The 25,799-nt window shown below is 42.6% G+C and overlaps 2 protein-coding genes and 1 non-coding gene across 4 annotated transcripts in view; 1 reads left to right on the plus strand and 2 right to left on the minus strand.

The window, feature by feature from the left end:
• The window catches only part of RPRD1A (regulation of nuclear pre-mRNA domain containing 1A), a 1,137,547-nt gene that overhangs the window by 108,888 nt on the left and 1,002,860 nt on the right, over positions 1-25,799 (minus strand). The gene's annotated exons all lie outside the window — the stretch shown is intronic.
• The window catches only part of ELP2 (elongator acetyltransferase complex subunit 2), a 58,872-nt gene that overhangs the window by 15,740 nt on the left and 17,333 nt on the right, over positions 1-25,799 (plus strand). The window contains exons 6-14 of the mRNA XM_049769644.1: positions 5,076-5,140; positions 5,904-5,970; positions 7,544-7,681; positions 10,751-10,846; positions 16,776-16,876; positions 17,420-17,551; positions 20,760-20,909; positions 23,489-23,677; positions 25,014-25,083. Coding sequence (XP_049625601.1) covers positions 5,076-5,140; positions 5,904-5,970; positions 7,544-7,681; positions 10,751-10,846; positions 16,776-16,876; positions 17,420-17,551; positions 20,760-20,909; positions 23,489-23,677; positions 25,014-25,083 — 1,008 coding nt within the window. The remainder of the gene's footprint in view (positions 1-5,075; positions 5,141-5,903; positions 5,971-7,543; positions 7,682-10,750; positions 10,847-16,775; positions 16,877-17,419; positions 17,552-20,759; positions 20,910-23,488; positions 23,678-25,013; positions 25,084-25,799) is intronic.
• LOC126005545 (U6 spliceosomal RNA) lies at positions 4,675-4,781 on the minus strand. Its single transcript, XR_007494595.1, has one exon. It is a non-coding gene; the product is annotated as a U6 spliceosomal RNA (small nuclear RNA).

The raw sequence follows: 25,799 nt of genomic DNA on the forward strand, positions 1-25,799 counted from the left end.
GCAGTACTCAGGGAACCATATGAGATGCTAGGAATTGAACCTGGTTTGACTGCATGCAAGGCATGCATCTTTCCTGTTATACTATCTTTCCAGCCCCAATCAAAGTCTGTAGTTCTTTTTCTTTTCTTTTTTTTTTTTTTTTCTTGTTTGGTTTTGGGTCACACCTAGTGGTAGTCAGGAGTTACTCCTTACTCTGTGCTCAGAAATCGCTCCACAGGAGACCATATGGGATGTCGGGATTCAAAGCACTGTCTGTTCTGGATCGGCTGCTTGTAAAGCAAATATCCCACCGCTGTACTCTCTAGCCCCAAAGTTTGTAGTTCTATCTTTTTTTTTTCGGGCCACACCCATTTGATGATCAGGGGTTACTCCTGGCTAAGCGTTCAGAAATTACCCCCGGCTTGGGGGACCATATGGGACGCCGGGGGATCAAACCGTGGTTACGATCTTTCCTTGGCTAGCACTTGCAAGGCAGACACTTTACCTCTAGTGCCACCTCGCCGGCCCCTTGTAGTTTTTGTTTTTGTTTTTTTTCTTTTTGGTTTTTGGATCACACCCAGTGTTGCTCAGAGGTTACTCCTGGCTCTGCGCTCAGAAATAGTTCCACTGGAGACCATATAGGATGTCAGGATTCTGGCCATTGTCTGTCCTGGATCGGCTGCTTGTTTTTTGTTTTTGTTTTTGTTTTTTTAGGGAGACCCAGGCAGGGAAGGGAAGGGAAGGGAAGGGAAGGGAAGGGAAGGAAGGAAAGAAGGGATCGGCTGCTGGTAAGGCAAATGTCCTACCGCTGTATCTCTCCAGCCTCAAAGTCTGTAGTTCTTTTTTTTTTTTTTCTTTTTGGTTTTTGGATCACACCCAGTGGTACTCGGGTTTACTCCTGGCTCTGCTCTCAGAAGTCGGTCCTGGCTGGCTCAGGGGGCCATATGGGATGCTGGGATTCGAACCACCATCCGTTCGAATCTGCTGCATTCAAGGCAGATGCCCTATCACTGTGCTATCTGTCCATTGCCCAAAGTCTGTAGTTCTTAAAGAAACAATTATACCCTAAAAATATTTGGGCAGTGGGGCCGGGCGGTGGCGCAAGAGGTAAGGTGCCTGCCTTGCCTGCGCTAGCCTTGGACGGACCGCGGTTCGATCCCCCGGTGTCCCATATGGTCCCCCAAGCCAGGAGCGACTTCTGAGCACATAGCCAGGAGTAACCCCTGAGCGTTACCGGGTGTGGCCCAAAAACCAAAAAAAAAAAAAAAAAAAAAAAAAAATATTTGGGCAGTAAACATGTGCTATAATTATAGTAGCTCTTCTATTTCATTATCCAATCATACAACCTTTCATAAGCTCTGGCTAACTCTGTGAAACTGCTCCCAACTGTGCTTGAGCTTCTCTTCATAAATAACAGAGGAAAGAATTTTCACTCAATAGCTGTTGTTTGCATGGTGACCATTTAACAGAATATCTTTTTTTTTTAATTTTTTATACTTAATTATGATAACTGATGCAGAGAGAGAGGATAAGGTAAAGTTACAGGGGAGGGACAATCACCCATATACAGAGTTCTCAGAAGAAACCCCCTTGCTGACGCCAAAATTTTGAACTTACAGTCAAAGAACATTAAGAAAGATAAAACAGAACCCATATACAATTACTTTGTTCACAAGTCTCCAGATTGTAGTACATTATAACATTTCTTAGCAGTACACAAAGCAATCTAAAGCCATGAAATTTATGTGACCCCTTAAACATTGAAGACATAGTATTGTTTTACATTTTCATGCACATGCATATTAGTTTGAGTTAACATCAAAAGTTTAAGTGTGGGACCAGTGAGGTGGCGCTAGAGGTAAGGTATCTACCTTGCAAACGCTAGCCAAGGATCAGGACCACGGTTCGATCCCCGGTGTCCCATATGGTCCCCCCAAGCCAGGGACAATTTCTGAGCGCTTAGCCAGGAATAACCCCTGAGCACCAAATGGGTGTGGCCCGAAAAAACAAAAACGAAAAAAAAAGTTGTTTTTTTTTTTTTTTGGTTTTTGGGCCACACCCAGTAACGCTCAGGGGTTACTCCTGGCTATGCGCTCAGAAGTTGCTCCTGGCTTGGGGGACCATATGGGACACCGGGGGATCGAACCGCGGTCCGTCCAAGGTTAGCGCAGGCAAGGCAGGCACCTTACCTTTAGCGCCACCGCCCGGCCCTTTTTTTTTTTTTTTTTTAAGGTTTAGAGTCAAAGGTACACAGTAAATGGTGTTAGAGTGGCGAATATAGTTTGCCTAGGCCCACCAAAATATGGGGGACATGGAAAGGAAAAGCCTTGGCCTAAATACAAGGAGACCCTACCCCTGAAGTTTCCTGGCATAAGACCAACTCTAGGTTTCAGGCAAACTAGTTTGTTCAATCCAAGTTGTTGTCTGTAGTGTCAATACAGTTTTATTTTTCATGCTGTCTCTATTGTTGGCATCAGGTTTCTGTATTAAAGATCCTGGAATCTGCATATCCTACATTAAAGTCAGGCTGGTGTGGAGCATCCTCTAGTTTCACTTCACAATTAAAGGGCAATGCAGAAAGCCCTGTCCAGTAAGCTGGTCGTTGTTGATGTTAAGTCTTCTTAGTGTTAAGGGAAGTCTCTTTTGAGTAGGTCGATGTTAGAGCAGCGGTAAGGTCTTCCCTGGTAGAGGATTGCTTCCAGGTGATGTTATAGACAACCTTGGATGTTTCATAGATGGCTTCCCTAGATCAGGGGTGAATGGAGAATGCCCATTCTTCGGAGGCCTGTGCCAGGTCATTATGTCAATGTTCAGGGTGTAAGATCCCATTGCACTACAAGATTTGTGTGTTCCCATCTCTATTAGATAAGAACTTATTTGTATAGTATTTTCCCGTTTTTTTTTTTGTTTGTTTGTTTTTTGGTTTTTGGGCCACACCCAGTGACGCTCAGGGGTTACTCCTGGCTATGCGCTCAGAAGTTGCTCCTGGCTTGGGGGACCATATGGGACACCGGGGGATCGAACCTCGGTCTGTCCAAGGCTAGCGCAGGCAAGGCAGGCACCTTACATCTAGCGCCACCGCCCGGCCCCGTATTTTCCCGTTTTAATGTGCCTATGCAAACAAGAAATAAAGCCACGTGCCGTTATCAGTGCATATGGGGGCGTAAGAACATGTCCAACAATACCCGTGACTTGCTTCAAACATAAACATTAAACTGAGGGACTCTTTTAACAATTCCCTATTGAAAATCATCACTGTATAAGAAAATATTCAGCAAAAGCTATAACTGTCAAAGAAAACACACATAAAATGTTGAAAAGACATAACGTGTCCATTTTATGCCTTTTGAAATAGTTGTGGGGGGGTGTTAACTCCAGTGCACCACTTTGGACTGTGACTAGGACTCTGCAGTACTAAAGTTAAAAAGGGTAAATGTGCAGAAATGATGGTAGAGGGTGAGAGAGTTAAAGAGAAAAGAGCTTTTGTAGGGGTGTGCTAAAGGGCAGAGTACAAAATGGACATTCTGCATACACAAAAACATAATCAAGGATTATTATTATAATGATTTTATACTATTAAGTATATAGTGCGCGTGGGGGCACTAGGCACCGCGCAGTTTTGAACATAGACTGGTAAGAAATTTACCAGTGACTGCTTTAGTGCAACTGAGCAACTCTCAGAACCCATGGCGGAGGACTGCCGAACCCCATGCTGGCATTGACTCCCGGCTCCCAGGAAGGAAAGAGGTGCTTCAAGAGCTGGGAGGCCGGAAGTTCAAAGGCCCCACCTAGTCCCTCCCTAAGGAGCCGGGTGGGGAATGGGGGAAAGCCTAGGGTAATTAATCTTCAAGCCCCTCCAAGGGACCCACCTCGCTGGCTTGCCCAGGCACGTGGTCCGGGGAAAGCCCTGGAGATCTGGAGCAAGGCAGTAGAAGGGTGCTGGGGTCACCCAAACCCGCATCCCCCCTAGGCCTGGTTAAGAAGGCCTTTGGCATGGCGTTAACAGAATATCTTAAACGTGTTTATACTCCATGAGCGGACATAGAAACTATTATGCTGAGTGAAATGAATCAGAGGGAGAGAGATAGACACAGAATAGTCTCACTCATCCGTGGGACTTAATAAAAATAAAAGATAGTATGGTAATAATATTCAGAAACAATAGAGATGAGGTTTGAAAGGACCAGCCCATGATATGAAGCTTACCACAAAGATTGGTTAGAGAAATAACTTCTCCAACAACTATCATGATAATGGTAGTGAGTGAGAGAAAAAGAATGCCTGGCTTGAAGATAGGAGAGGGTGGGGGAGGAGATAGGGGACATTGGTGGTGGGAAGGTTGTACTGGTGAAGGGATGTACTTTTTTTATGACTGAAACCCAACTACAAACATGTTTGTAATCGTGGTGCTTAAATAAAAATCCATATTTTTAATTTATTAATAAAAATAAATATAATAGGGGCTGGAGCGATGATGTAGTAGTATGGCATTGCATGCAGCTGACCCTGGATGGACCTCGGTACGATCCCCTGTCATCCCATTTGGTCCCCCAAGCCAGGAGCGGTTTCTGAGCACATACCCAGGAGTAACCCCTGAGTGTCATAGGATGTGGCCCAAAAATCCAAATAAATAAATATAAATAAAACTAAAAATCATATATTTAATTTATATTAATAAATATAAATACATTTTCTAAAAATATGGAATGCTTCACGGATTTGCGTGTCATCCTTGCACAGGGGCCATGCTAATCTTCTCTGTATCGTTCCAATTTTAGTATATGTGCTGCCGAAGCGAGCACTAAATAAATACATTTAAAAAAAAAAAAAAGCACCACATACTGTATCTGTTCCTGGAACAAACCTAAATAAAACATTACTTTGGAAAAAAAAAGGTTTATACTCATGTATTGAGCACTTCCAATTTTGTCTAGTGTTGAGAATTAGAAGCCAGTATCTTTTCTTAGAACTTAGACTCTAGTATAAGTGACAATCAAAATATGTGATGAGATACTTACAGCCTCTTGTCTCTCTCTCTCTCTCTCTCTCTCTCTCTCTCTCTCTCTCTCTCTCTCTCTCTCTCTCTCTCTCTCCAGCACTTATATTAGCCTGTGGTGATGATGACCGCAAAATTCATTTATTTGTTCAACAAGATGAGCAGGTAATTAATGATAATTTTTTTTTTGTTTTTTTTGTTTTTGGGCCACACCCGGCAATGCTCAGGGGTTACTCCTGGCTGTCTGCTCAGAAATAGCTCCTGGCAGGCACGGGGGACCATATGGGACACCGGGATTTGAACCAACCATCTTTGGTCCTGGATCGGCTGCTTGCAAGGCAAACGCTGCTGTGCTATCTCTCCGGGCCCATTAATGATATTTTTTAAGGGACTACCATTATGTTCTGTTTAAATTGTATTCAGAAGTTTAGAATATGGGGGATGTTGTAATTAACTAATAATCCAAAGTGACTGTTGTATTGGTCAGTAAATCTGCAGTTGTTAGGGGAAACAGCAGTTGTTAGGTTGGAAAGGAGAGGATTAGTATTAGAGTAATTTAAGTCTACAGATAATATTCATGTTTAGGTAATTATAACATTTTTTAGTTACAAGAACTTTTTGTTTTTTTGTTTTTGGGCCATACATAGCAATGATTTGGTTTTCTTCCTGCCTTTGTACTCAGGGATCACCCTTGGTGAGGCTTGAGTGACCATTGTGGGCCTTGAAGGACCATATGGACCAACCCAGTATTAAAGCAAGCATGCAACCTTACCTGCCATACTACCGCTTCAGTTCTTCTGTCTAATATTTAATCACATATTTTCTCCAGTAAAAATAGTTGATTTACTAGGACTATGACCAAATGAGATCACTGATATACATGAAAATAGTAAATTCTTACACTGAATCTGATTATTTTTCTTTCTAGTTTCAGAAAGCTCTTGTTCTGTGTGGACATGAGGACTGGATAAGAGGTGTGGAGTGGGCAGCCTTTGGTCAGTATGACATTTACTAAAGTGTATATGATGGGGAGAAATGTGGGTAGTGTAAATGAAAATCTCATTTTAGTTTTATGTATTCTTTATTTTTCTGCTTACAGCTAGGAAAGGGGATACCTACCTTCTGTTCTTTTAACTTTGGACTGGGGTAGTAGAAGACGAAGTAGGACACTGATGGTTACACATGCAGAAATCCTTGTGAATATCTGTTTTAGGCCTTATTCAACAGCTTAGCGCTACTCTTGACTCTGTGCTGAGGGGGTAAGAGATCATTGCAGTGCCAGAGATTGACCTGTGGAGACTATGTGCAAGGGCCTTGGCCCTGTACTATCTTTTCACTCCTCTTGTGAAGCTCTTTGTAAAACTTTATAGGCTGCATATAAGAATATCAGTAATACCAGATGATAGTAATTTGTTAACATTATATAGATAATAGTGATTATTATTTGAAAGGTAAAGAAGCATTGTCGGGGCCGGGCGGTGGCGCAAGAGGTAAGGTGCCTGCCTTGCCCGCGCTAGCCTTGGACGGACCACGGTTGATCCCCCGGCGTCCCATATGGTCCCCCAAGCCAGGAGCAACTTCTGAGCGCATAGCCAGGAGTAACCCCTGAGCGTTACCGGGTGTGGCCCAAAAACCAAAAAAAAAAAAAAAAAAAGAAGCATTGTCACTTTATTTTGTTCTTGGGGAAGTGCACACCCAGTGGGATTTAGTGGATGTTCCTGGCTCTGTGCTGAGACATGATCTCTGGTGATGCTCGGAACCAGGTGAAAGGTGAGGGAGTGAACCCAGGTTGGCTACATTCAAACCAAGTGCCTTACTACCTCAATTGTCTCTCCAATCTCTTAACAAAATTGTTAAGAACCTAAAAATGGGCAGATGGCAAGGGCTGGAGCAATAGCATAGTGGGCAGGGCATTTGCCTTGCACACAGGCAACCCAGGTTTGATCCCTGGCATCCCATATGGTTCCCTAAGCCTGCCAGGAGTGATTCCTGAGCACAGAGCCATGAGTAACACCTGTACACCAGCAGGTATGGCACAAAAACAAAAATACATAAGAAAGAAAAAAGAAAAAAAAGTAAAAAATAAAAGGCATATTGTGAAGGAAAAAGTTTTACATTTAAGTTTAAGGGTATGATATTTAGGGGCTAGAGCAATAAATAGCACAACAGGTAGGGCATTTGCCTTTTACACGACCAACCTGGGATGGACCTAGGTTCAATTGCCTGGAATCTCACATGGTCCCCCAAGTCTGCCAGGCGCGATTTCTGAGTGCAGAGCCAGGAGTAACCCCTGAGTGCCATTGGGTGTGGCCTCAAAACCTAAATAAATAAATGTATGTTTAATAAAAGCATGATATTTAAAACAACAAAACTTTATTTATTGTTTTTATTTTTGTGTTGGGGCCACACCCAGCATTGCTTAGGACTTACTCATGTTTCTGCACTCAGGAATCATTCCTGGTGAGTTCAGGAGGACTATATTGGAATCTGGGGAGTGAACCTGAGCTGGTCACATGCCTTACCTACTGTGTTATATCTTCAGCCCAGTAAAACTTGTTTTTTAAATAGGTAAAGACCTCTTCCTAGCAAGCTGTTCACAAGATTGCCTGATAAGAATATGGAAGCTCTACATCAAACCAACATGTATAGAAACTCAAGATGATAATATAAGACTGAAAGAAAATACTTTTGCTATAGAAAATGAAGGTGAGTAATTAATGGAGATGTTTGAGGTAACTAGTTAACTATGAGTCATTCTTCATCTATGAACAATACTTTTTTAGATTTTTTGAGCCACATCTGGCATCGCTCAGGGATTATACCTGACTCTGCATTCAGAAATCACTCCTAGCAGGTTCAAGGGAACAAATGGGATGCCAAAGATTAAACCTGTGTTGGCCATGTGTAAGACCTTACCCAATGTGTTATTGTCTTGGCCCCTGAAACATAGTTTTTCTTCCAACCCCTTATAGTGAGACTTAAATAACTCCGTGAAGATAATTCGATGTCTTCTCAGGAGATAAATTTATAAATATTTACTGAACTTAGTATAAGAAATATTTAAAGGACTAATGGGAATTGTCAGTTTTATTAAAGAACATATCTGTGGGTGTGGTCCCAAAACATAAAAGAACAACGTATCATAAGTGACAAAAAACTAAATATGTATTTGTTAAAAGTTCTTTCTTAATGTATACCAGATCAATAGTACAGTGGGTAGGGCATTATCCTTGCACAATGCCAACACAAGTTTGATTCCTGACACCCTGTATATATTCCAGGAGTTATTCCAAAGAGCAGAGGCAAGAATGAACCCTAAATAGTGCCAGGTTTGGCTCAAAAATTAGATAAATAAATTTGTTTCAGAGCTAGAGCAATAGCACAGAAGTAGGGTATTTGCCTTGCATACAACCAACCCCGGACAGACTCTGGATCGATTCTTGGCATCCCATATGGTCCCCTGAGCCTGCCAGGAGTGATTTCTGAGCACAAAGCCAGGAGTAACCCATGAGTGCTGCCGGATGTGGCCCAACTCCCCCCCACCCCCCAAAGTTAGTTCAATGGGTATTTTTTATCCAGGAGTATTTAATGTTATTAATATTTTGGTTATAGAGCCGATTAGAATTGAGATTGTTGGTAACATTTTACAGGGAAAATCAAGAAATATTATAATTAGTATACTATGAGTTGCTCTTTCCAAATATAAGTTTTTAAGTATTTTAGTGCTAGGGGATTGTACTTGTGGTCCTGAGAATTGTGCTAGATGTGAAAGAAATTATCCTAGTGAAATTGTGTGGGGACCAAATTCAGTATTTTAAATATGACCATTCATGTGTACATTACACGGAGCTACACAATTTTTAATGTAATTTTTCAACTTAGTGTAATTTTTTTTATTATTAGTGAAATTGTGTGTGTTGGAGGGTTCTTTTTGTGTTTACCTTTTTTTTAAATTAGGCACCGTGAGTTTACAATATTATTAAAGGTAAGATTTCATATGCGCTAGGATCTGATACCTCTGTTTTACTTCCCTCTTCCATTGTCTGAATGTTCCCCATGTCCCCCACTCTCCTGGGGATCTCAAACATAAAGCTTCCTTGCTACCTTTGAACCACATCCCTGCATTCCTGGTTCCTTGGATAGGAATATATTTGTATTTATTTTTTTGGTTATATCCGATGATGCTCAGGGATTACTCCTGGCTATGCACTCAGAAATCACGCTTGGCTTGGGGGGCCATATGGGACGCTGGGGATTGAACCCAGGTATGTCCTTGGTTTTTAATGTTAATTGTCATTAGTAATTCTAAAGACAAAAATACTGGCTTCACTTTTTGTTTTGTTTTTTTTTTTTGTTTATGGGCCATACCTGGTGGTGCTCAGGGGTTACTCCTGACTCTGTACTCAGGAATTACTCCTGTGGTGCTTAGGATGCCGGGATTAAATCCAGGTAGGCAAATACCCTACCTCTATCCACTGTACTACTTTTCAGCTCCTTGACTTTCTTTTTTTACAAAGATGGTATTTAGACTTTTGGACAGTGAATTACATTTGGACAGTGAATGAGTCTATCAGAAAGGTTTTTACTTTATAATTGCAGTATAATAGTAACTATCCCTCCAAATGAACAGTGAAACAAGCTTTTAAATTTTATTTATGACCAAGAAGAAAAAAGTTTATAGACCTTTAGAATTTTCATTTGTGATTTTATTTATTTTGGGGGGGGGTCACCGATGATGATTAGAGCTTGCTTCTGGCTCTGTGCTCTGGATGGGATCACTCTGGCAGGCTCAGGGGGTCATATCGGTTGCTGGGCATAAAACCCAGACTCAGTACCTGCAAGGCAAGCACCCTATCCTTGTATCGCTCTAGTTCCTCACTTGTGAGTATTTTTTTTTTTGTTGTTTTTTGTTTTTTGTTTTTGTTTTTTTTTTGTTTTTTTGGGCCACACCCGGCGTTGCTCAGGGATTACTCCTGGCTGTGTGCTCAGAAATAGCTCCTGGCAGGCACGGGGGACCATATGGGACACCGGGATACGAACCAACCACCTTTGGTCCTGGATCGGCTGCTTGCAAGGCAAACGCCGCTGTGCTATCTCTCCGGGCCCGTGAGTATTTTTTTTTTGGTGGGGGCAACACCTGGTAGAGCTCAGAAATCGTTCCTGCCAGGCTCGGGGATCGAACCTGGGTCTTTCCCTCTCAGGTCAGCTGCATACAAAGCAAATATCTTACCTTTGGCCCCTCACTTGTGGGTTTTTGTTGTTTTTTTTTTTTGGTTTTTGGGTCATACCTGGCACTGCTCAGGGGTTACTCTTGGCTCCACGCTCAGAAATCGCTCTTGGCAGGCTCGGGGGACCATATGGGATGCTGAGATTTGAACCGATGACCTTCTGCATGAAAGGCAAACGCCTTACCTCCATGCTATCTCTCCAACCCCCTCACTTGTGATTTTAAATAGTGAGTAAAGTTAATAAAATTTAGAATGTATTATTATTTTTTTTGGCCACACCCGGTGATTCTCAGGGGTTATTCCTGGCTATGTGCTCAGAAATTGCTCCTGGCTTGGGGGACCATATGGAACGAAGTCATTCCTAGGCTAGCGTGTGCAAGGCAGACTTTTTACCACTTGCGCCACCGCTCCAGCCCGGATATATGGTTTTTTATGTTGACTAAATCTTGTTTTCTAATTTAGTGAGTGACATAATCAGGCAAACTTAATTTGAAAAATGTTTCTTTCAGAACAGCTTTGAGGAGAAAAACTTCCTTTTGTGTTCCAGGTATTAAAACAGCATTTGCAGTTACTCTGGAGACTGTACTGGCTGGTCATGAAAACTGGGTAAATGCCGTTCATTGGCAACCTTCGTTTTATAGAGGTAGGAAGAAAAGCAAAGCTCATTTCAGTTGAATCTTATGAACAGAATTCTAAGCTATTAAGATAAAATGGAGATTTTTCTGGGGGGAGGGTGCCGCACTTGATTGTGTTCCATCTTTGTGCTCCTGGTGCTGTTGGGGGGGGACCTATGGTGCCAGGATTGGACTCAGATCTCCTGCATGCAAGGCATATGCTCCCACACATTGTACTATCTCTGCAGACCTTGGTTATGTTTTAGTATGATTAAAAAATCTCAAATCTAAGATTTTAAGTTGGCAAAGTGTAATACTACGCCTTGTTCTGCTGTAACTTAATTCCTTTGAGAAGTGTGTTCCTGCAGTTGGGTGTGACCTAATGACACGAAAAAAAATTGTGCTCTTAAGTGAGTAAAGTAGGGTGCTCTGATGCAGAAACCACCACACCTCTTAACTTTTGCTGTTGGAAGTTTTCACCTGATCTTTTTGTTTTTCATGCCACACCTGGACATGCTCAGGGGTTATTTGTGGCTCAGTATTTGGAGATTACTCCTAATGATGTTTCAAGGACCATGTGGTGCTGGTGATGGAACACAGGACTGCTTCATACAAAGGCTGCACTCCAATCTCTTGAGTTGTCTCTTCTAGCCAATCTGCGTAGTCTTTTCTATTGAGTTTTTAGGCCACACCTGGCAGTGCTCAGGGGTTACTCCTGGTGCTGCACTTAAGAATCATTTCTGGGGGCCGGGCAGTGGCGCTAGAGGTAAGGTGCCAGCCTTGCCTGCACTAGCCTTGGACGGACTGTGGTTCGATCCCCCGGTGTCCCATATGGTCCCCCAAGCCAGGAGCAACTTCTGAGCGCATAGCCAGGAGTAACCCCTGAGCATTACCAGGTGTGGCCCAAAAAACCAAAAAAAAAAAAAAAAAAAAAGAATCATTTCTGGCTGTATTCAGGGGACTGAATAGGAAGGTGGGAATATAACCCTGATCAGTCATGTAGGGCAGTCAAATAGGGCAGGCACCCTATTTGCTGTCCTGTCTCTGGCCAATCCACCTAGCCTTTGTGCAGTGGTCCTCAAACTTTTTAAATAGAGTGTCAGTTCACTGTCCCTCAGACTGTTGGAGGGCCGGACAATAATTAAAAACAAAACTATGAACAAATTCCTATGCACACTGCATATATCTTATTTTGAAGCGAAGAAACAAAATGGGAACAAATACAGTCTGGTCCACAGGCCATAGTTTGAGAACCACTGCTAGTATAGTATATTTCAAAAGAAATAGATTTAACGGGCCCGGAGAGATAGCACAGCGGTGTTTGCCTTGCAAGCAGCCGATCCAGGACCAAAGGTGGTTGGTTTGAATCCCGGTGTCCCATATGGTCCCCTGTGCCTTCCAGGAGCTATTTCTGAGCACACAGCCAGGAGTAACCCCTGAGCACTGCTGGGTGTGACCCAAAAACCAAAAACCAAAAAAAAAAAAAAAAAAAAAGAAATAGATTTAACACTGAAACTTTTGGTTTTGGTTTATAAAATAAACTCCTTTGTCCCTATCCTATATTCTTGCATGAATAAACTGTCTCTCTCTGTGTCTCCCTCTCTCTTCTTTCTTCTCTTTTCTCACTCCTCTCTTCTCTTTCTCCTCTCTCTCCTCTCTCACCCCAGCACTGAAGGGTCATTCCTGAGCACCACACTACCAGACTACTACCATTTCTTTCTTTCTTTCTTTCTTTCTTTCTTTCTTTCTTTCTTTCTTTCTTTCTTTCTTTCTTTCTTTCTTTCTTTCTTTCTTTCTTTCTTTCTTTCTTTCTTTCTTTCTTTCTTCCTTCCTTCCTTCCTTCCTTCCTTCCTTCCTTCCTTCCTTCCTTCCTTCCTTCCTTCCTTCCTTCCTTCCTTCCTTCCTTCCTTCCTTCCTTCCTTCCTTCCTTCCTTCCTTCCTTCCTTCCTTCCTTCCTTCCTTCCTTCCTTCCTTCCTTTCGCTTTTGGGTTATACTCGGCAGCACTCAGGGGTTACTCCTGACTCTACACTCAGAAATCGCTCCTGGCAGGCTTGGGGGACCATATGGGATGCTGGAATTTGAACCACCGTCCTTCTGCATGCAAGGCAAATGCCCTACTTCCATGCTATCTCTCTGATCCCCAGACTACCATTTCTGAGTAAAGTTCTATGCCTTGTTTATGATGAAACCTGGTTCAATCCCTGGCATCATATGGTCTCCCCAAGTACTCCCTGGTGTGGCCGTGGAGGCTCCTGCACACTCATGGAGTAGCTTAGGTATCTCTAGCACTTCAGAAACCTGGCAAAGCGCTGCATCCTGGGGCCTTGCATTAAATTATTGATGCAGTTGACTGAGAGGGGCCCTGAGCTTCCTAAGAACTGCTTGGGAGGGGCCGGGCGGTGGCGCTGGAGGTAAGGTGCCTGCCTTGCCTGCGCTAGCCTAGGACGGACCGCAGTTCGATCCCCTGGCGTCCCATATGGTCCCCCAAGAAGCCAGGAGCAACTTCTGAGCGCATAGCCAGGAGTAACCCCTGAGCGTCACAGGGTGTGGCCCAAAAACCAAAAAAAAAAAAAAAAAAAAGAACTGCTTGGGAGTCCCTGAGGAGAAAGAAATAGAATAGAAATTAGCAGTTCATGCTCAAATAGCCACCACTCAGCTTTTATCATATAGTTCAACCTTGAACAATGTGTGGGTTAGGGTCACTGACTCCCTTGCAGTTGAAATCTCCTTGTGTCTTTGGACTCCCCTAAAATGCCACTACTTATAGCCTGCTATTGACTATTGACAAGGATCCTTGCCAAGAACATAACCAGTTGCATATTATGTGTCTAATACACTGTATTCATACAATGAAGTAACCTAGAGAAAATAAAGTATTTTAAGTCCTAAGAAAGAAAAAATAACTTTTTGGTGGGTGGTTTGTGCCATACAGGTGGTGCTCAGGTGTTACTCAGAAATCACTTCTGGCAAGCTCGGGGACCATATATCATTTTGGGAATCGAACCTGGGTCCATCCCAGGTTGGCCACACAGGCAAGGCAAACGCCCTACCACTATGCAATCTCTTTGTTCCCATGAGAAAATAACCTTTACAGTGCTGTGATGTATCAGCATGTTTCTGTTTTTTTTTTTTTTTTTTTTTTTTGTATTTTGGGGTCACACCTGGTGGTGCTCAGGAGTTGCTCCTGGTTCTGTGCTCAGAAATTGCTCCTGACAGGCTCGGGGTCCATATGGGATGCCAGGATTCAAACCACTATTCATCCTGGATCGACTCCATGCAAGGCAAACGCCCTACTGCTATGCTATTTCTCAGGTCCCTCTGTTTATTTTTTAAATCAGCTTATATTTATTTACCATTGATTAATAATACTGAGAATTGGAGTGGGAGCTAGTACAGCAGTTAGGTCATTTGCCTTGCATGTGGACAACCCAGGTTCAATCTCCAGCATTCTGTATAGTTCCCCCCAAGCCCACAAATAGTAATTTCTGATTGCAGGGTCAGGAGTAACCTGAACACTGCCTGGTATGGCCCAAAAACAAAAACAAAAATAATTGTAAGAATACTGAATATTTTAGGAAACCACTTTTGCGCTAGGTAAGTCTCCCCACTCCATTGGGTCAAGCATCCCAGTATTATATGTTCCCCTAGGCACAGTAGTATGACCCTTGAGTATAGAGCCAGGAATAGCTCCTTAGCACTTCAGGTTATGGTCTGCAAAATGAAAAACAAACAAACAAAAAACCTCATTTTTTTTGTTTGTTTCATTTTGTTTCCTTTTTGGGCCACACCTCATGGTGCTCAGGGGTCATTCCTGGCATGGCTAATGCCTTACCTCTGTGCTATCACTCTAGCTCCAAAATGACCCTCTTCTGCCCTACGAGTATAAGTGGACTTGGTTTGAATTTGTGTTGTTCAAGGATCAGCTGCATCATAATCATGGCATTTGCTGCAGTTTTATTTTTGTAATTTTTTTTTTTTTTTTTTGGTTTTGGGGTCACACCTGGCAGCTCTCAGGAGTTACTTCTGGCTCTATGCTCAGAAATCGCCCCTGGCTTGCACGGGGACCATATGGGATGCCGGGATTCGAACCACCGTCCTTCTGCATGAAAGGCAAATGCCTTACCTCCATGCTATATCTCTCCGGCCCCTTATTTTTATAATTTTAATTTAAAAAGTTTGTTTAAGTTATTTTGACTATACTCAGTCTGTGCTCAGGTACAATTCCTAGTTCTCCTTTGAGGATCATATACTGTGCTGGTATATGCCATCATATGCATGGCAGGTGCTTTACCCAGTATATCAGGGGTGGCGAACACGCGGCTCTTGAGCCGCATGCGGCTCCCGGCCAAAATGAATGCAGTTCTTTGCCTCTTATCATTATTTTGTATCCTGTGGCTCTTTGCCAACTTCGGATTTTGTTCTGCTGCTTCTGAGGAGGAGAGATCTTTGAGGAGAGATCTCCGAGCGCAGAGTCCGTCTCCCATCCCTCGGAACAACTGCACAGGCCAGCGAGTGGGGTGACCTGTGTGTCACATGTTGGGTCACATCTGGCCATGAGTTCTTAGTGCGGAGGATGCAGCACACCCTCACCATCACTGCAGGATTTTGACCCTCACTCAAAATGGCAAAATGCAATATGTGTTTAATAGATTATTGTTCAAATTAGATGCTTTTGTGTGAGTGTTTGTCTGTGTTGGCAGGTCACTGTGTGGTGTGGCTCTCTGACTTTCACAGTTTAAAGTTTTGGCTCTTTGTGTCGAACTTGTTGGCCACCCCTGCATTACATTATCTCTACAACCCTGCAAAAGAAACTAAATGAGAGACTGTATTCATCAATTCCCTTTATATTTCCTCCTTTGCCATTTCTCTTTAGAGATGATATACTGAATCAAATGCATGTCATCCTCATGCATGTTTTTATATATTACACATTTATGAAGCCATAAACATTTTTATAATTTTTATAATTATTAAGACATGGTATTAATATGTTTGGATCTTTGTGTAACTTGCAAGTTTTGCTTTTTAGTCTTTGGGGATGTAGCTGTGTTGATTCATATAGCTTTATACTGTACTGTAACACTTGATTGATGGGTCCAAGTATAGCAGGTAGGACTCTCGTTTTGCATGCAGCTGATTTGGGTTTGATCCCTGTTGCACAGTATAATCCCCAAGCACTGCCAGAAGAGATTTCCTGGACATAGGGACAGAAAGCCTAAGCACTGCCAGATGTGGCCCCAAAACAGACAAAAAATAATTCCAGTTTACTTATCTTTTCTTCAAATGGTAGACATTTGTTTCCAAAATGTTGCTATTAGGGACTGGAGTGCTAGCACAATGGGAGAACATTGGCCTTGCATGCCGTTTGACCCCTGGCATCCCATATGATTTTTGAGCCTATCAGGATTGATTTGATTTTTTGGGGGGTAGGGGGTTAAGGTCACACCTGGCGGCAGTCAGGAGTTCCTCCTGGCTCTGCACTCAGAAATTGTTCCTGGCAGGCACGGTGTCTGGATTTGAATCACTGTCCATCCTGGATTGGGTGCGTGCAAGGCAAATGCCCTAGTACTCTGCAATCTCTCCAGCCCCTCAGGAATGATTTCTGAGTGCAGAGCCAGGAGTAATCCCTAAGCACTTCCAGGTGTGGCTCCAAAACAAAAACCAAAAAAAAGTTGCTATTATAAACATTGCTACAGTGAATGTTCTTGTCATTCTTGTTTAAAAAAATTTGTGGGGGAGGTGCCACACCTGGTGATATTCAAGGGTTACTCCTAGCTCTACACTCAGAAATCACTCCTGGCAGTGTTCAGGGGATCATATGGGAGACCAGGTTGGAACCTACGTTGGCCATGTTCAAGGCAAGAATCTTACCCACTGTACTATTGCTCTGGCCCCAGTGGTTTTTTTTTTTAACTATTTCTTACAAACATGCTTATTCATCTCCTTTTTATTTTTAGATGGCATTCTGCAGCAGCCAATGAAATTATTGTCTGCTTCAATGGATAAAACCATGATTCTCTGGGCTCCAGACAAAGAGTCAGGTGTTTGGCTAGAACAGGTAAAAAGCTGGAAACTTAAACAGCAAATTGGGTCTCAAAATACTTATTTAATCTTTTTTTTTTTTTTTTTTAATTTAAAGACATTTTCTCCAATGTTAACAATTAAAACTGAGTATTCAGTAGTGGTATAAGTTTTTACGCTCAACAGTCCTCAGCTTACTCATGTGGGCCACATTGAGAATTGAACCTGTCTCAGGATATTTCATTCTGACTTCAGTTGATACAGGGCTGACCAAATCTAAGAGAGGGTAACAGGCTGCTGGCATACTTTATTTGCCTCTCGTGGAGGTCTCCATATATGTAGGTTAGTGAAGCAATGAAGCCAGAGAGATAAGACACTAAAGACTGGAAGCCCTAACATGCACATAACAAATACAAAGTACTTTGGGGTGGGTACATTCCAAATATTGTAATCCCCAGTTTATATTCCTAGCACAGAAGTTTTTTACTTTTTGCATATGTTTAGTAAGTGAAAATTTAAATCTGGATGCTTTCTGTTGTGGGAAAAATGAACTATTAAGAATTGGTTTTTCATGGCCTAGGTTCGAGTAGGTGAAGTCGGTGGAAATACACTGGGATTTTATGATTGCCAGTTCAGTGAAGATGGCTCCATGATTATTGCACATGCTTTTCATGGAGCATTGCACCTTTGGAAACAGAATGCAGGTAACCAGGTAAGAAAAGCCTTTTTATTGTAATTTTAGTTTTTGGGTTAGGGTTCTTTCCTGATAGTGCTTAGGGATCACTGTTGGCAGTGCTAGGAGAATCATATGCAATGCCAGGGATTGAACCGTTATTGGCCATTGCAAGACAAGTGTCTTCTCCATGTACTATCTTTGTTACCAAGAAAAATTCTTTTAAGTAAAACATTTCTTTTGTTATTTGAGTCTCACCCACAGTGGACAGGGCTTATTCCTGGCTCTATGCTCAATTATCACTCCTGCCAGGCTTAGGCGAATATATGGGATGTCAGGGATCAGTCCCACTTTGGCCACATGCAGTACTTACCTTCCATACTAACTCTCTAGTCCCTTAAATAAGACAATTCTGATAAAAAAAAAAGTATCACTTAACATTATGGATGTTTAAATTAAAACATCTACAGATGTTTAACTTAAAAGCTCAGTTCAAGGGGCCGGGCGGTGGTGCTGGAGGTAAGGTGCCTGCCTTGCCTGCGCTAGCCTAGGACGGACCGCGGTTCGATCCCCCGGCGTCCCATATGGTCCCCCAAGAAGCCAGGAGCAACTTCTGAGCACATAGTCAGGAGTAACCCCTGAGCGTCACAGGGTGTGGCCCAAAAAAAAAAAAAAAAAAAAAAAGCTCAGTTCAAGCAGCATTTCTTTTTGTAGACATAATCCTCTCTACATATACTAGGTGAGAAAATCCTGCTTCTCCTCCCAAGGACTATTGGTGTAACTCCCAGGCCTAAACACCCTCAGCTTGAGAGGTCCAAATAAAATAAAATAAAATAAAAAGTAAAGAAAAAGCTTTCAGGCATCACTCAGAATCTACTGACTCATTTGACACATTACTGGCATTTTTGTTTTGTTTTTGGTTTGGGGATTGAACCTAGGGTCTTTTACACAGGAATCAGGAACTCAAGTTTGACAAGTAAATATATTTACCTCATATATGTCAGCATTATTCTGTGTGCTTTGCAAATGAAAGACTCATAGTCTTGGCTATGATAGTACTTGACCCAGGTAATTCCCCGTGCCCCTTATGTATTTCCCGAGCCTGCCAGAAGTACCTTAAGCACTGCCCAATGTGATCCAAAAATGAAACAACAAAAATAATTTATTTTTTATATCAACTTTGTCAAGGAAAGTTAGTTAGGGAAAAGAAAAGTTGTGTCTGGTTTCTAGGAGGCATTTAGTAAGTGATGAATGGAGGGGAGTTTCCTGCGGTTACTTTTGAAAGGATACTGTAAAATATTGAATGCTTAATTTTGTTTTTTTTTTGTTTTTTTTTTGTTTTAGTTTTTGGGCCACCTGGTGATGCTCAGGGGTTACTTCTGGCTATACGCTCAGAAATCACCCCTGGCTTGGGGGACCACATGGGATGCCGGGGTATCAAACCGCGGTCCGTCCTAGACTAGCATGCACAAGGCAGATACATCCTGTGCCACCACTCCGGCCCTGAATGCTTAATATGCATAAACATTTTAATATGCATAAACATTCTTCTTTTCTGTTGTTTTTGGCCCACACTCAGAGGCACTCAGGCTCTGTGCCAGAAATCACTCCTGACAGATTTGGGGGATCATAAGGGATGCCAGGGATCGAATCCAGGTTGACTGTGTGCAAGGCAAACACCCTACCCACTGTACCCCACTGTACCCTACCCACTCAGGCCCCTTAAAAATTCTTTTTATAAATGCATTATTTTGTTGTTGTTGTTGTTGTTTTGGTGCTGTACCCACCAGCCCCCAGGGTTTACTCCTGGCTGTGAGCTTAGAAATTACTCCTGGGGCCGGGCGGTGGCGCTAGAGGTAAGGTGCCTGCCTTGTCTGCGCTAGCCTTGGGTGGACCGCGGTTCCATCCCCCGGTGTCCCATATGGTCCCCCTAGTCAGGAGTGACTTCTGAGTGCATAGCCAGGAGTAACCCCTGAGCGTCACCGAGTGTGGCCCAAAAACCAAAAAAAAAAAAAAAAAAACCCTACAAAAAAAAAGAAATTACTCCTGGCAGTTGAACAGACTGGTATGCCTGGAGCCCAGAGTCAGTTTTATGCCAATAAACTTCTGGGGTGAGGCCTTTTTGTAATCAGGCCAAGATTTTTTTTTTCGTTTTCCCCACATTTTGCTGGGCCTGTGCAAACAACAGCGATTGCCACTTTCACACCTTTACTACTGTATGTTTTTTACACATATCCTTTAAGAAAGAAAACAAAAACAGCTTCATGAACTTAAATAATAATAACTGTAGTAGAGTGCCTGTCTCGATTACAGACAGACTTGGGGGACCATACAGGTTGCCATGGATCAAATTTACATCAGCCACATGCCTGCTACACTATGTCTTTGGTCCCCACAAATGTTTTTTGGTTTTTGGTTTTTTTTTTGGATTTTGGGTCATACCCAGCAGTGCTCAGGGGTTACTCTGCACTCAGAAATTGCTCATGGCAGGCTCGGGGGACTCTATGGGATGCCGGGAATCGAACCCGGATTCGTCCTGGATTGGCCACGTGCAAGGCAAAAGCCCTGCCGCTGTGCTATCTCTCCAGCCCTAAATCCCTAAATACATTTTTTGGGGGGGGGTCACACCCGGCAGCGCTCAGTGATTACTCCCGACTACACTCAGAAATCGCTCCTGATAGGCTCGGGGGACCATATGGGATGCTGGGATTCGAATCACCGTCCTGCATGTAAGGCAAACGCCCTATCTCCATGCTATCTCTCCGGCCCTTAGATACATTTTTTTTAATTGGGTGGGACCATATGGAATGCTGGGGATTGAAATTGGGTTGGTTCTACTTGTCCGCATGTAAGACAAACACCCTACTGCTGTGCTATTGCTCCGGCCCAATCTATAAATGAATTGTTTTTTGAATATATTCTGTCTTGTATACTTAGCTTTTTACTTTGCTTGTGCCCTTTGGTCTTTCCTATTATCAGGCCTGATAGCTGGGGTCATTATCAGACTTTATTTTTAAAATGTATACATATGTATGTATGTATGTATGTTTGGGGGGCAAAAATGTAAGTGCTCAGGCCTTACTCCTGGCTGTGCACGTGGGTCATTTTTTGGTAACACTTGAAACCATGTGGAGTGCTGAGAATTAAACCGGGGTCAGCTACAGACAAGACAAATCACTACCCACTGTACTATCTCTCCAGCCTTGTCTTTGATTATTTTGATATGTTAGAATCACTTTTATTGCAGAGAGAGTGGACTCCAGAGATTGTCATTTCAGGACACTTTGATGGTGTCCAAGATCTAGTATGGGATCCAGACGGAGAATTTATCATGACTGTTGGTACTGACCAGACAACTCGACTTTTTGCTCCATGGAAAAGGAGAGACCAGTCACAGGTAAAATGTTCATGTACTTAACTGAAATATATATATTTTTTTGTTTTGTTTTTTTTGGGCCACACCCGGCATTGCTCAGGAGTTACTCCTGGCTGTCTGCTCAGAAATAGCTCCTGGCAGGCACGGGGGACCCTATGGGACACCGGGATTCGAACCAACCACCTTTGGTCCTGGATCGGCTGCTTGCAAGGCAAACACCGCTGTGCTATCTCTCTGGGCCCTTAACTGAAATATTTAAAAGAAAAAATATTCTTGAGCAAATGAAAACACCATTGTTAGCTCTTAGGAAAATGCTAATTAAAACTATGCCAAAATAACTTTGAATTCAAGATGAGGGAAATAGGATAATAATAATATTGAGTGTAAGTAAGGGTCCAGAGAAACATTGCTATAGAAATGAAAAATGGGGGGCTGGGCGGTGGCGCTAGAGGTAAGGTGCCTGCCTTGCCTGTGCTAGCCTTGGATGGACCGAGGTTCAATCTCCCAGTGTCCCATATGGTCCCCCAAGCCAGGAGCGACTTCTGAGCACATAGCCAGGAGTAACCCCTGAGCATCACCGGGTGTGGCCCAAAAAACCAAAAAAAAAAAAAAAATGAAAAATGGTATATCCATTCTGAAAAACAGTTTGGCATTTTCTCAGAAAACTTAGAACAGGGGCTGGAGAGAAAGAGTAAAATTGTAAGTAACACCTGAGCATCCCTAGTGACCCAACACAACAACAAAACTTAGAACATTGTATCTCAGTTTATCATGAAAATTGTATTTTGGGACGGGAGAGATAGCATGGAGGTAAGGCGTTTGCCTTTCATGCAGAAGGTCATCAGTTCGAATCCCGGCATCCCATATGGTCCCCCGTGACTGCCAGGAGCAATTTCTGAGCATGGAGCCAGGAGTATCCCCTGAGCACTGCCAGGTGTGAGAGAGAAAGAGAGAGAGAAAACTATATCTTGTAATTTTATATTTAATTCATAAAAATATACTATAAAATGTGGAGTAAAAGCTAATTTTTAATTTCAAATAGTGTTATATAATTATGGTTGAAGGTATTTCTTATTGGAGAGATTTATGTTTGGTCCTTAAATCAAAAAACTGAGTAAGATAAAACAGTGCTGTTGTAAAGGTAGGTCTGACTGAGAAGTCATTATATTTATATTCAACGTTATTTTAAAATTTTTGTTTGTTTATTGGGCCATACTTAACTGTATTTGAGCTTACTCTTTTTTTTTTTTTTTTTTTTTGGTTTTTGGGCCACACCCGGTGACGCTCAGGGGTTACTCCTGGCTATGCGCTCAGAAGTCGCTCCTGGCTTGGGGGACCATATGGGACACCGGGGGATCCAACCGCGGTCCGTCCTAGGCTAGCGCAGGCAAGGCAGGCACCTTACCTCTAGCGCCACCGCCCGGCCCCCATTTGAGCTTACTCTTGACTCTGTTCAGGGATCATTCTTGGCTGGGCGTGGGAACCATATATGGTTCTAGGATTGGTCCTGGGTTGGCTATAGGTAAGCCAATAATGATCTTGCCTGCTATACTATCTCTCTGACTCCCTCAGATTTAATTTTTGATAAAAATTTTCAGTCCTGGGGCTGGAGCTATAGTGGACACTTGCTTTACTCACAACCCACCTGAGTTTGATACTCGGCACCCCAGATAGTCCCCTCTAAAAACAAAAATATCTCAGTCCTTAATGAAGTGTGCTAATGTCATTACTGTTTTAATTGAACATGGTAAATCACATGAATGTTGGGGTTTTTTTGGGGGGGTGGAGGTGGGGGACTGTCTCATCTGCTAATGCTTAGGAGTTCTTCCTGGCTTTGTACTCCTGATGATGCTCAAGAGACCACATGGGATACTGGTTGTTGAATGAGGAAAGACAAGCACTTTACTCTCTGTACCATCTCTCCGGCCTCTAGATAACATTGATGTTGATATTGAAAACATCAGTAATTGGGGCTGGGAAGGTGGTGCTAGAGGTAAGGTGTCTGCCTTGCAAGCGCTAGCATAGGACGGACCTCGGTTCAATTCCCCCGGCGTCCCATATGGTCCCCCCAAGCCACGGGCAATTTCTGAGCGCATAGCCAGGAGTAACCCCTGAGCGTCAAACGGGTGTGGCCCAAAAACCAAAAAGAAACAAAAAAAAAAGAAAACATCAGTAATCAATTATAAAACATGGCAAATGATTTAGAGTGATTTTATTTGATTCTTCATGATCTGTAGCTGAAAATATTGAAAAATGCATTTAACCAACATGTTAAGTTTCTGTCTTTGAAAGACACTGTCAGGAAAATGAAAAGACAAGTTCGAAACTGGAAGAGGATATTTAGATGATGCTTATCTAAGAATCCTGATATAGCATATGCTCTGCTGAGCACTGCCAGGAGATCTCGTGAGCCACAGTGTCCTTCATTCTTGGGAAAAAAATCTAAGAGTTAACATTCATAAAAAGGATTGAATGTAGTATGCATGATTCTGCTCTATAGCTGGAATTCCATAACATAACTGTATTCAATACTTGGCTTGTTAAAAGGAGTTTGGTTTATGAAATTTGATCACTTTTATTGTACTATTTTTAATAACCAGGTGACATGGCATGAAATTGCAAGACCTCAGATACATGGATATGATCTGAAATGTTTGGCAATGATTAATCGGTTTCAGTTTGTATCCGGAGCAGATGAAAAAGTCCTTCGAGTATTTTCGGCACCTCGGAATTTTGTAGAAAACTTTTGTGCCATTACCAATCAATCATTGAATCATGTGCTTTGTGATGTGAGTATCTTTCAAATCATTTTAATAAGTTGCTTCATTTTGTCTTTTTTTTTTTTTCATTTGTCCACACCTGATTGTGCTCAAGGGTTATTCTGTACTCGGGAATTACTCCTGTTTGCCAAGCCATACATAGGATATATGGATATACAGGTAGTCAAATAATTTATCTTCAGCTTGGCACACTTCTATTTAGAACATAGAAAATGAAAAGGTGGGGCCGGGAAGGTGGCGCTAGAGGTAAGGTGTCTGCCTTACAAGCGCTAGCCAAGGAACGGACCGCGGTTCGATCCCCCGGCGTCCCATATGGTCCCCCCAAGCCAGGGGCGATTTCTGAGCACATAGCCAGGAGTAACCCCTGAGCGTCAAACGGGTGTGGCCCAAAAAACCAAAAAAAAAAAAAAAAAGAATTAAAAAAAAGAAAATGAAAAGGTTCCTAAGAAACATGTTGCATATCAACTAGGGGTTAGGAAAGCTTACCATTTCATCTCTTGGTGTAGAAGCAGAGCTTCACATAGGTAGTCTTTAAGTTGGTTTCAAAAATTTTTTAACTTTTTTGTTTATTTGGGGGAGGGAAACACCCCTGCAGTATTCAGGGCTTACTCTTGACTCTGCAATCAGGGATCACTTCTGGCGATGCTCAGAGGCCCATACGTGGTGGGGATTGAACTCAAGTCAGCTACATGCAAGTCAGACACCCTACTCATTGTACTGTTGCTCCATTGAGCACATTTTTATAGTGCCTCATATAACAGGTAACTTTTAGCATTTGGAATTTGTCTGTTTAGTTTTGGATGCTTGGTTCCTATTCCTGGCTCTTCACTCCGGGATCACTTCTGGCAGGGCTTGGGAGACCATATGGGATACCAAGGATCAAAACTGGCTTAACAGGTGCAAGGCAAGCACCCTACCCACTGTACTATTTCTCCAGTTCAATACTCCTACTACCCCAGTACGAATTTGGACTATTATGTAATAATAGTTATGTAATAACCATTTTTAGGGACTGGCAATTGTTTTGGGGCCATACCTGGTGATGATCAGGAGTTACTTCTGGCAGTGCTTTTGGTTGCCCACATGCAAAGTAAAAGTGCCCTAACCACTATTCTATCATTCCTTTTTTTTTCTTTTTTGGTTTTTGGGTCATACCCGGCAGTGCTCTGCACTCAGAAATCGCTCCTGGCAGGCTCGGGGACCATATGGGATACTGGGAATAGAATCATGGTTCATCCTGTGTTGGTTGCATGCATGGCAAATGCTTTACTACTTTGTTATTGCTCTGGCCCACTATCCTATCATTCCTGTTCTACCCCATTGTCATACTTTTTTTTTCCCCCAGCAAAACGGTGACCTTCCAGAAGGAGCAACTGTCCCTGCTTTGGGATTATCAAATAAAGCTGTATTTCAAGGTAAGGCTTTAGTCCCGAAATTCCTATACTTATAAGGATACCTACAATCTAGTACATATTTGAATAGTGTTTTTTACAATAATTATTTTTTGTTGTTTAGTTTTTGTTTTGTTTTTGGGGCCACATCCGTTTGATGCTCAGGGGTTACTCCTGGCTAAGTGCTCAGAAATTGCCCTTGGCTTGGGGGGACCATATGGGACGCCAGGGGATCGAACCGTGGTCTATCCTTGGCTAGCGCTTGCAAGGCAGATACCTTACCTCTAGCGCCACCTCACCAGCCCCAATAATTATTTCTTTAATTTAAGTATTTTTTTTAGATTTTGGACCAACCTAGCAATACTCAGGTTATTCCTGACTATACACTCAGGAATCACTCCTGTTTTGCACAGGGGACTATGTGGGATGTTGGAGATTAAACCAGGTTGACTGTGTGCAAGGAAATCACTTTGCCCACTGTACTGTCACTCCAGCCCCATTGTTACAATTATTATTTGGTTTATGGAATCAAACTCAGCACTTGAATTTTTCCTGGCAAAGTTCAGGGATGTCAGAGATTGAACCCAGATCAGAGCCTTACTCATTACTTTCCAACCCTACAATTATTACTTTAAAAATTGTGTTATATCAGGGCTGGAGTGATAGTACAGTGGGTAGGACATTTGCCTTGCACCCGGCTGACCGGGACTTGATCCTCAACATCTGATATGGTCCCTCGA

The sequence above is a fragment of the Suncus etruscus genome, chromosome 3 (genome assembly GCF_024139225.1).
Source record: "Suncus etruscus isolate mSunEtr1 chromosome 3, mSunEtr1.pri.cur, whole genome shotgun sequence".
In the NCBI taxonomy this organism is placed as follows: Eukaryota; Metazoa; Chordata; class Mammalia; order Eulipotyphla; family Soricidae; genus Suncus; species Suncus etruscus.